Source organism: Podarcis vaucheri (assembly GCF_965113315.1).
Source record: "Podarcis vaucheri genome assembly, chromosome: 11".
NCBI classification, from domain to species: Eukaryota; Metazoa; Chordata; class Lepidosauria; order Squamata; family Lacertidae; genus Podarcis; species Podarcis vaucheri.
In genome coordinates, this window is record NC_138749.1 from 25,578,460 (window position 1) to 25,589,731 (window position 11,272).

The following is an 11,272-nucleotide window of genomic DNA, read 5'->3' on the forward strand; positions in this document are numbered from 1 at the left end:
CGCTTGGACTACTGCAACACGCTCTACGTGGGGCTACCTTTGAAGGTGACCCGGAAACTGCAATTAATCCAGAATGCGGCAGCTAGACTGGTGACTGGGAGCGGCCGCCGAGACCATATAACACCGGTCTTGAAAGACCTGCATTGGCTCCCAGTACGTTTCCGAGCACAATTCAAAGTGTTGGTGCTGACCTTTAAAGCCCTAAACGGCCTTGGTCCAGTATACCTGAAGGAGCGTCTCCACCCCCATCATTCTGCCCGGACGCTGAGGTCCAGCACCGAGGGCTTCTGGCGGTTCCCTCATTCCGAGAAGCAAAGCTACAGGGAACCAGGCAGAGGGCCTTTCGGTAGTGGCACCCGCCCTGTGGAACGCCCTTCCAACAGATGTCAAAGCGATAAACAACTACCTGACATTCAGGAGACATCTTAAGGCAGCCCTGTTCAGGGAAGTTTTTAACGTGTGATATTTTATTGTATTTTTGGTTTTTATGGAAGCCGCCCAGAGTGGCTGGGGAGGCCCAGCCAGATGGGCGGGGTATAAATAATAAATTATTATTATTATCATTATAACCTCATTGCCACTTTACTAATAGAAAAACAATTGGTAAAAACAAGAGAGAGGTGGCACTGTGGGTTAAACCACAGAGCCTTGGACTTGCTGATCAGAAGGTCAGTGGTTCGAATCCCCATGACGGGGTGAGCTCCCATTGCTCAGTCCCTGCTCCTGCCAACCTAGCAGTTCGAAAGCATGTCAAAGTGCAAGTAGATAAATAGGAACCGCTCCGGCGGGAAGGTAAACGGCGTTTCCGTGCGTTGCTCTGGTTTGCCAGAAGCGGCTTAGTCATGCTGGCCACATGACCCGGAAGCTGGCCACATGACCCGGCCAGTAAAGTGAGATGAGCGCCGCAACCCCAGAGTCTGTCTCGACTGGACCTAATGGTCAGGTGTTCCTTTACCTTTTTTACCTATTTTGTGGTTTGATTTTGGCTCATTAACCAAGATGGCTTCATGTTCTGGTATGTAATGTGATTTTAAACCACAGTTGGCAGTACTGAAACAACTGCAAACACATTTGAAGACGCCATGATAGTTGAGGTTAGGGAGAGGTATGTGGGCCTAACTCTCATTCTTGTCTTAATAAACCAGGGTTAGGAATTATGCTGAACTGGCACAGGTCCTGTTTTTTGCTTTGTGCAGATAATGGTTTTATTATACTGTTCCTTAGTGCTGTTTTATTTTGTTGTTGCTGGTGGTAGTTTTAATACTGTGTTTTAATTTATTGATACATGTTTTAATTTTGAAAGTATGGTATTGAAAGGATAGATATAAATGTTGGAATAAAATTACAGCTTGACTGTAAGCAGGTTCTTGTTTAATTAATTATATTATCTTTTACATCCAATTCTGGTCCCTACATTTCTGAAATACATAAATAAACTGAGAAGGAGTTAGAGGAGGGCAGCAACAATGGGAGGAAAGTGTTTGAGAAGAAACATTGGTCTAGAAGCATCATCAGCATTGTTTGGCTGTGCATAAACTACCGTATTTTTCGCCCTATAGGACACACTTTTTCCCCTCCAAAAATGAAGGGGAAATCTGGGTGCGTCCTATGGGACGAATGCAGGCTTTTGCTGAAGCTTGGAGAGCGAAAGGGGTCGGTGCGCACTGACCCCTCTCGCTCTCCAGGCTTCAGGAACACATCCACAGCCTAGGCAGCCCTGCGGGAGGTCCTGCAGGGATGTCTAGGCTGCGGATAGCAGCCTGCCGCCCAGCGCGAGGGGCGCCCTGAAGCAGAGCGCCCCTCACGCCCGGCAGACATCCGCAGCATGGGGAGCCTTGCAGGAGTTCCCCGCAAGGCTCCCCACGCTGCGAATAGCAGCCTGCCGCCCAGCGCGAAGGACGCCCTGAAGCAGAGCGCCCGCCCACTGGGCAGACATCCGCAGCATGGGGAGCCTTGCAGGAGTTCCCCGCAAGGCTCCCCACGCTGCGAATAGCAGCCTGCCGCCCAGCGCGAGGGGCGCCCTGAAGCAGAGCGCCCCCCGCGCCTGGCAGACATCCGCAGCGTGGGGAGCCTTGCAGGAGTTCCCCGCAAGGCTCCCCATGCTGCGGATAGCAGCCTGATGCAGAGCGCCCCTCGCGCCGGGCAGACATGGGCCAGCCCCACAAGCAGCGCCGCCATCCCGCTGTTCCTCGACCTGGTTCGGTTTCCCCACCTGCTTTTGGGGGGGAAATAAAGGGGGAAAATTTTCCTTTATTTCCCCCCCAAAAAACTAGGTGCGTCCTATGGGCCGGAGCGTCCTATGGGACGAAAAATACGGTAATTACAGTTATTGCTGTCGCTATAACGTTAGTAATAACTATGATCAGCAAAGCAAAGACAGCTACATCAGTGGTATACCAAATTCTGAGAAGGCAAAGGACTCCCTTTCCATTCTTCTGAGGATAGAAACAGACTTTCCAAAATAATCTTTAAAAGATAGGGATAAGGTCCACCGCTTTCTAGCAGATTTACTCTTCTGCCTTGAGTAGGGAAGACAGGTTATGTATGGCAGAAACAACTTGTCGTCGTCGTCCCCCCCCCCCGCCTTTCGGTTATCAGCAATAAGGAGATTTGTCCACCTCATTTCTTTGCCACAATTAGAGTTTGGGCCTCATCTTGGAAGCAGTGGCAGAGCTTCATGCTCCAGCACGGGGCGGGGCTGGTGCGCATCCCGGGGGCGTGGTGTGCCACCTGCAGGAGTGTGGCACACTTCCCAGGGGGGGCAGCTGTGATGGCACCCCACCGGAATTGCGCTGCCGGGGGCGGTGCACTCCTCCCGCACTCCTCTTCCTCCGCCAGTGCTTGGAAGCAGAATTTGTATTACTTTTTACCTTACTCCTGATGTCAGTCAGAGGAGCCTCAGTGGGTTATATCCAATGCTAATCATGCTGAGAATAAACCCATTGAAATTCGTGGACATGCCTAACTTGGGGCCATTAACTTCAGTGGATCTATTCTGAGTAAAACTTAGTTGGGTACAACCTACTTGGTTGTATTCAACAAAGTCATCCTGTTAGTACAAGGACTTCCACCCACGCAATGAGGCTTCCTCTTCCTTTCCCTTTCATTTCCCCCCATGTCTCCTCCCCAAATCTGTACTGGGGTTTTTCCCAGCCTTCCAGAGAAGACTGGGGAAGGGCACATGAGGACAGGGAGGAGAAATCCTGTAGAGCAGGTGGAAGTTCTTGAGCTAATGAGACAGCTTCCTCGGATACAACACAATATATATGTGCTTACTGACTTTTTACTCATTGGCAATACAGCAGGCACATGTAATGCCACCCCCGCTCTTCCAGTGTTTCCCTTATGACATTTTCTAGGAATGCAAGAGACAGTCTAAACAGACAAAAATCTTACCTCACATGTTCACCTGATTAGCAGTTACCTGTCCCCTCCCCTTACCCTTGACAGGATGATCTACACATGACAGAGCTAGTTTGTTATGAGAGAGCTTGTCCAGGAGCTGAATGGACTTAAAGAAGGCCAGAGTTAAAGTTCCTGCAGTTTTAAGTCAGAAATTAGGGGGGAAATATTACGTGTACCCTTCCTCCAAGGAGCTAATGGTGGTGTACAGAGTTCTCCTTTTCTATGTTTTCCTCACAAGCCACCTTGTAAAGTAGGTTAGGCTGAAGGATAGTGATTGGCTTAAGATCAACCAGTGAGTTTGGTGGTTGAGTTTGGATTTGAACTTGGGTCACCTCCGTCGTAGTGTTATATTCTAACCGTTATGCCAGGCTAGGTGTCAAGAATCTTGCTTTAGGAATTATTGGAGAAAAGCACAAGCTGGCCTGGGAGACAAATGTGGGAAATTGTTAGGGATGATTCAGTGGATTGATCTTTTATGCATTGCTGCTTTTTGGTGGCAAATCGTTTGGCGTTCTGAAAACTTCAGTTTCAGTTCTTGCAGAACCAGTTCCTAAACCTTCTGTGTGTGTGTAAGTGCATTTCATGTGTTTAGTGGTGTCAGGTGAAGGTTTAGAAAATGGAAACTCAAGTGCTTGTGGAACGGGGATGTCCTGTGCTGTGGGTGCTATGTGTTGATGCCATGCCTAATTTTCTAGCATTCTTGATGACAGCTATTTTCTGCTGCTCTGACTGCAAGAGCCATCTAGCACCAATCTCCATGTCCTTCCGTAATTCATTTGCCTTCTGGCATTCAAGTCCTTAATTTAAGTGGCCTTCAGATACATAATCTGTACTATTGATACAATTATGAGCAGTTTTTTTAAAAAAAATGTTTGACCTCTGTTTTAATATTTTTTTGCAGCTTGGATTAGGAAAAAAAGAAAAGATCCACCCACATTTGAGGTAAGAGAGACTACATTGCATCTAGGTGAAACTACAGATTATTTTATTTGCCTAATGACTTCAGTCAGAAAGCAGTTATTTGTGCACAAATACAAGATGGGGGACACATGGCTTGCCAGTGATACATGTGAAATGGAATGGATCGTGGGTTTCCCTGGACTTCTATACTGAAGTCTCACTTGTGTCGCACCATGGTATCATTCTCAAATCACACCAATGCACAACAATGCACTATGTGCTGTTTGGGGTGCATGAAATGCCGCCTTCTAGGCCTCTAGGTCCTGTCTGTTCTCTCTCACCTTTCCGTCTCTGTCTTGGAGCTCTCCTTGCCTGTGAGGGCTCTATACTTCACCTGTTTTGTTTGTATTTTTATAGTTATTATATTGTTGAAAGCTTTAATAAAAATAGAAGAAGTAGTAGTTGTTGTCTGAAATGGAGCTCTCCTGGCCAGTGTGACAAACCTTAGGAAGAGAGGGAATCTATAAAAATGGCTGCAAGGAATCCATGTGGGAGGATTGTTCAAAGAGTTTGTAGTGTTCATAATTGAAAGTGGCTTTAGTCAAGAATTGTTCTGAATCAGTATACAGACCCTGTACCTCTCTGCTTAAAGTTAGCTACTGACTGCAGCAGTATTGATAGAACTTTCAAGCAAAGGAAATTTTTAGACATACTTTCTAGATTCTAGAATGTCCAGATTTTATTTCTAGTATTTGCCCCACTCATACATTTGCCTTTCATAAAGCATTTTGTGTGTGATTCCAAGCAGTTATTTGGTTCCTCATCTCCAAACTATATCAATATATTATTACTGTTTCCAATGAGTAAGTCTGTAAGCCTACCTGAAAGTTATTTTTATTTATTACATTTTTGTACCACCCTTCTTCCAAGGATCACAGGATGGTTTACAGTATAAAAGCACAATACTTAACATAGTAACAAACAAAAATAATACAACCCACCCCAGCCACACACAATTTAAAAGGCCATAGATTGTTTAATTAGCCAAAGGCCTGGGAGAAGAGGAACGTTTTTACCTGGCATCTGAAGATTTGTAACAAAGGTGCCAGACAAGCCTCCTTGTGGAGAGCATTCCCCAAATGGGGAGCCACTGCAGAAAAGGCCATTTCTCATGTTGCAACCCTCTGGGCCTTGTGGAGGAGGCACATGAGAAGGGCCTCGGGTGATGATTGCAGAATCCAGGTCGGTTCACATGGGGAGAGGTGGTCTTTATGGTATCACAATCATGAGTCATTTAAGGCTTTATTGGTCAGAACCAGCACTTTGAATTGGGCCCAGAAACTAATCAGCAGCCGGTGTTGTCTGGTTAGGATTGGTGTTATATGCTCAAACCACCTTGTCCCAACAAGCAACCCAACCTGGCTGCTGATTTGGAGTATAGAAGTGGTGGGCAAGCTAAGAGTTAAGCACCCCATCTGCTTCAAATCTTCCTCCAGTGGTTTGTTTGCGAGTGTTTTTGTTGCAAGAGTTCATGTGTAGCATTTTGCTGAGCCCTTGTTCTCCATCTCCCCTTACAGAAATGCTAGAACCTGGGATCATCCAGTGAAGTTGTATATTGGGAGATAATAGAACAAACAAAAGAAAGTACTTCTTTACACAGTACATAGTTAAACTACGCAATTTGCTAGCATAAAATATAGTGATGGCTACCAATTTGGATGGCTTTTAAATGGGATGAGACAATTTCATGAAGTATACTATGATGGCTATATTGCCTCCAGTTGCTGAGGACCTTGAGCAGGAGAATTCTGCTTGGGAGCAGAATTTCCATATTCCTCTGGCTGGCTACTGTAAGAACAAAATGCTGGAGCAGATAGGTCTTTATCCAGCAAGGCTCTTCTAATGTACTCTGGTGTTTTCATTGGAATAACCTGAATGCCATCTGGTGAGTTAAACTTAAGTTTAAAAAAAGCTGTTCTGCTTCTTTAAGACTGGAGATAGTGGGCTGTTGTTTTTTTTTTTTTTAAGCAAACTCTAAGTTGCATTTTAATGTGAAATTGAATTCATTTGTAAGTTCCTTTAGCTACTGTGGGAAGTCTGAAAGTGGCTTGGAATAGAAAATACGGTAAATAACTGCTTTTCATTTCTAATGCACCGTGTGTTTGCTATGCAGTAATAAAAACTAAATGGCTTCTGAATTGCACAGTTGGATACAAGGTGAAATGTTAAAAAGAAGAAACTTTTTGTGACAGCTCCTGTCTTCTTTCAAACTATTTCTAGCATTTCCATAATTATCTGTTTTGACAGCCTCCTTGTCAAGGGAGGAAAATGTACTCCAGTGAGTAGTAATAAGCATAAAGTTTAAATTATTATTCTCTCCCCCCCCCAGAAGAGAATAATTATATTGGAAATTACATTATGTTTAGTTACTGCAGTGCATACCCGCCTTCCTTATTTGATCATAAGAATATTATTTATTTCAGAAGAGGCATGATGAAAACTAACTTCAATCATGGAGGTTCATTTTCATAGAATTCCTATTCGCCATCACCAACCTGAGATGTGATTTAGAAGTAGTTTTGCTAGATGACAGTAGGAGCACAGACTAGATTTTTGATTGTCTTGCTTTTAAATTCAGTCAAGCTTAGAGGATAGACTATCATTTAGTTTGATTGACTGATTAGACTAATCAATTAAAAGCCTCTTGGTTGATGAAAACATTGTTCCTGATTGATCAAGCGGCAGATTTTTTGAAAATATGTATATTCTTATTTTCATTATAAGGACATTCTAAAACTGCATTTGAGAAATGCCTTCTTGGAAGAGACATTCACACAGGAAAAAATGCTTTTTCTAAAATGGTGGCTAATATAAGCATGTCCATAGATCATCCAAACTATATGTTCTACATGAGAATGTATGATTTCCCCATTTTTAAAATGCAGGTCTACCATGCCCACCTCACCCCACTGTATGTAAATGTCTCTCTGCCACCTTGGAAGCCCAGCTGTGTCCAGGGGGGCAGAAAGGTTCTACCAGCAATTCTGCTGGCAATAATACATGGAAAGCCCTAAAGGGGCATTGGGGTGGGGTGCCGGGGGCTTTGGATCTCAAGCCCCATGGATCCCCAGAGGCAGACACACTTAATGTTCAGAAACAGAGCACATATGAGCACATGTTCAGCCTGAGTTTGTTTTTAGTGCCAGAACTAAGTTCACGCTCCTCGCATACAAAAATCTACCCCTGGATTTCCAGTCCCTGGTTTTCTTGATTTCATCTGGGTTTTTTGGGTGGGGCGGACTGCTATTGTGTTACACTGTGTGTCATAAACCCACATGCATGTCCAAGCACTCACATATAATCATACACACCAATGAGAGGTTTGGGATCTTTTGTTGGAATTATGACGTGTGCATGTTATGAATATGTAATAACTGTTAACCATATACCCACAAGAATTTCGCACAACAAAGGAATAAAGAAAGCTTGGTTTATTATATGAAACAGAGGTGACAGACTATATAAATGCTACTTCAGATATCAAATTACAACTTAAGCAGGCAGCAACTCAGTCAATACATACACACCTTGATCTAAAGAGTAACAAAGATAACCTAATGGTCCTAACCTAACAATGTAGTCCAGGGAGGAAGTACATAAGATCATCTCTTTTTTTTTAGAAATTCCTGCCAGAGCATTAAGGAAGTGACCTCATACAGTCCCTTCTGTATTGATTCAGTAACTCTCTGAGTGCCAGCCCCTCAATGTGCCTGTCTGGCAATCATGCATTTGTGATTTTGACTGGAAATCCCACATAGATAAAATGAAATAAAATGTCATCTGGGGGTTTGTTTGGATATGCACTGTTTCTCTGTAGCTATCTGGTCAGTGTCACCTCTCCCTCCCTCCTCCTCTCCATAGTCCAAATGTTACTGCAAATATCTGTATTCCTTAAGGGCCTGACCTTTCTATTCTAGAAAAATTAGTAAGTTAATTGAAGTCAATTGAATTGTTTTCAACCAGCATTAGATACACAGTTAGGTTTATTACATTGTGATAATGGAGATTCATTACTCTGCAATCTCAATTTCATTTTGATATGGGAATTTGGTTTTCTTTTGAGCTTATATTTGGCAAAGAGTCATTTGATTATCTGTAGTCATTTTCCCCCTCACTTTGTCTAGGTTCTTGTGAAATTATGTTATATACTTGTTCTGTTTACAACCCCCTTTCCTTTTTCTATCTCAGAAAATTACTGAACTGGTGTGAAGTCAGCATATTTACACTATTCTTTTGGTAGTGTTACAGTAAATATTATCATTATGCACCAATTTTTTTATTAATCTGTTTGTAATATTGCAGGCACTGCAACAGTGCATATATTATGAAGTCTTGGCTTGAAGTTGCATGATGAGTTATTTTGCTGAATCGAAGCAGATGTAGAGTGTCTGTAGAGGGGACTGCCTTGAGACTTTGTTATCCCTAAGAATGGGAGCTGTAGCCCAAGAGTTCTTTGGTTCAAATCTTGCAGTACCCATGATCTCAAGTAAATGGTTCTAAGCAAGTGATTGTTGCGTCAGCCTGTTTCCTTCTCCCACCCCATCCCCCCAAAAATGTGTACGTGTGGTACTGCTAATACTAGATTGTGACAAATTTTGCATGTTGAAACCCTTGAAAATACCAGTGCTAAAGCACTTCCCCCTTATGCAAACACTTGATACCATCCTTGTCTGTGATGCCTCAGACTGAATGGAGGGCGCATTCCCTACCTCACAGAGAAACTTGGATGTCTGGACTAATTTGGGGTGGAAAGCATCATGAAAAAGCACTGTATTTGTTTTTGACTTCCTGATAATTAAGTGGGTCCAGTAGAATTAAATATATTCAGCACTGTGATCAATATGAAGCCACATTTTACAATACTATGTGCTTTTTCCCATTGGCATGCATCCAGAAAGTGCACTTTTTATATATAGATAAATGTATCACTTAATTTCTAGAATACACACTACTTATGTTGCCAAACCCTTTGGTGCTTTAGATACCTTCATATCTTTACTGACTTCATCTCAGCATGAAGCCAAGGGGACCTGCTGAAGTCGATTAACCAGATCATTAGCAATTAATCCCCCTCTGTTCCAGTGGGACCATTATCACTGCCTTGTGCTAAGCTTTTACATCTGTTCTCTATGTTGAAATATCTAAACTCTACTGAAGTCCATTTGGTTCTTTCTAGATTATTGACCTAGCATAGAAATCAAATTGCAGAGAAGATATTGACGATATGCTGCACACATTTTATATTTCTCATAGTTTATATGGTCATGAAACCCAGTCAGTATAATTTTAACTTCCTCTTAATAATTTTTGCAAATTTGTTTGATTTTAATTATTGGGTGTGAATACACATGAACCACATTTATGTGAAACAATCATACAAAAAAAGAAAGATACTTTTAAAAAAAGAAGTTGTGTTGTGTTTCATTTATGTAAAGGATTGCCTGCAAACCCAGTGATGTTCAGTGTTAGTAGCTTATCTCGTGAATTTTCATTTTGTTTGATAGGGCTTTTATCCATTGTGAGAGATTGATATTGAAAAATCATTTTGATATGTATATAAATATTAGAATTAAAATATACTTTCAGACTCATTCAATTAAAAGAGTGAAATTATTCCAGCAGATGGATTTTGACTTCTGCCTTAAAAATTACTTTGTTTAAATCATTGCCTTGTGAGACATTCACCTGTTTCTTTCAGTCACTTAAATGCATTATTGCATTTTTCACAGGAAATTTTTAAGAATGTGGATTATAAAGAAGAAATGAAGAAGAAGATTGAAGATATTTATGAAAAGGAGAGACTCCTGCAGGCGAAAGAGTACGAAGAGGGGCTTGTAGCAGAACCACTTCAAACTCAGATTAAAGGCCATGCATCCGCCCCTCAGTTTGGAAAGAATGAGCCATCAGAAGATCCAGTCAGTACAGCGAATACTTTTCAGCCTGGATCCTGGATGCCCCCCAAGGACAGTATCCGCAATAAGTAAGGGGCCCATTGCCAAAGCATCAGAAATTAGATGAATAATTATGTTAATAAGCAAAAGAGCAGAATGTTATTTTCTTGATTATTGTTGAAGTATGATATTATGCACACAGTAAATATATACATTTGAAAATTCGGCAGCATTTTTAGAAATGGTAGCTCGGATTCCAAACACTGCAGCTTCCTTATGTTACTAGTGGAATTGATTTCATGGAAATAGACAAAGCTACTGGTATTAAGTTGTAAAACCAGATTAAATGTTTACCTTCTACAATTCATTCTGAGACATTTTCCATTCATTTCAGGTTTAAATTAAGAAACATTAGTGCTGTTATATCACTTAAACTGATGTCAGTACTTTCAAATTATTTACTAATCTTATGCAAGATTTCCATGTGTGTTTGTACTATTGGCTCACAAGTGGTGAACCCTTAATGAGTTAACTCCTGTAAGCTTTTACTTAGGCTAAACATGAACTGCAGTCTCACATGAGTTCACAGCTTCTCAAATACTAAAATGATATGCACAAGTAGCAAATTTTATTTTCATGAAAGTAGACCAAACATTTATGTTTTAGAATCAAACAGTGTTGCTTTGTCCATCATGTTTCTACTTAATAATATGTCCAAGTGCAATGTGATAGACCCAGTGCAAAATAATTTGCGTGCTTTTCAGATAACGTATATAAGCCTACCCTACAATTTAGATGCTCATTGTTCTTCAATAGGTTCACAGATTAACAAAGCCAATTTTAAAGTATCATTTATTTAAAGTAGAAATTTAAATAAGGTTAATGTTGTTGCATTATTTAACTGTGCCAAGAGCAATATGTAATATTTACAACATGGGCATAGCCTAAACCATTGGGGGGGGAACCATACGCAATTCTGCGAGGCTGTGTTTCTAATGCATTTACTAGATGAAGCT

At 41.7% G+C, this 11,272-nt stretch overlaps 1 protein-coding gene across 1 annotated transcript in view; it reads left to right on the plus strand.

The window, feature by feature from the left end:
* NDUFAF2 (NADH:ubiquinone oxidoreductase complex assembly factor 2) overlaps positions 1-10,623 on the plus strand; it is a 57,921-nt gene extending 47,298 nt beyond the window's left edge. Inside the window, exons 3-4 of the mRNA XM_082242290.1 lie at positions 4,307-4,347; positions 10,095-10,623. Of these exons, the coding sequence (XP_082098416.1) occupies positions 4,307-4,347; positions 10,095-10,349 (296 nt within the window). The 3' untranslated portion in view covers positions 10,350-10,623. The remainder of the gene's footprint in view (positions 1-4,306; positions 4,348-10,094) is intronic.
* Positions 10,624-11,272: the final 649 nt, after the last annotated feature.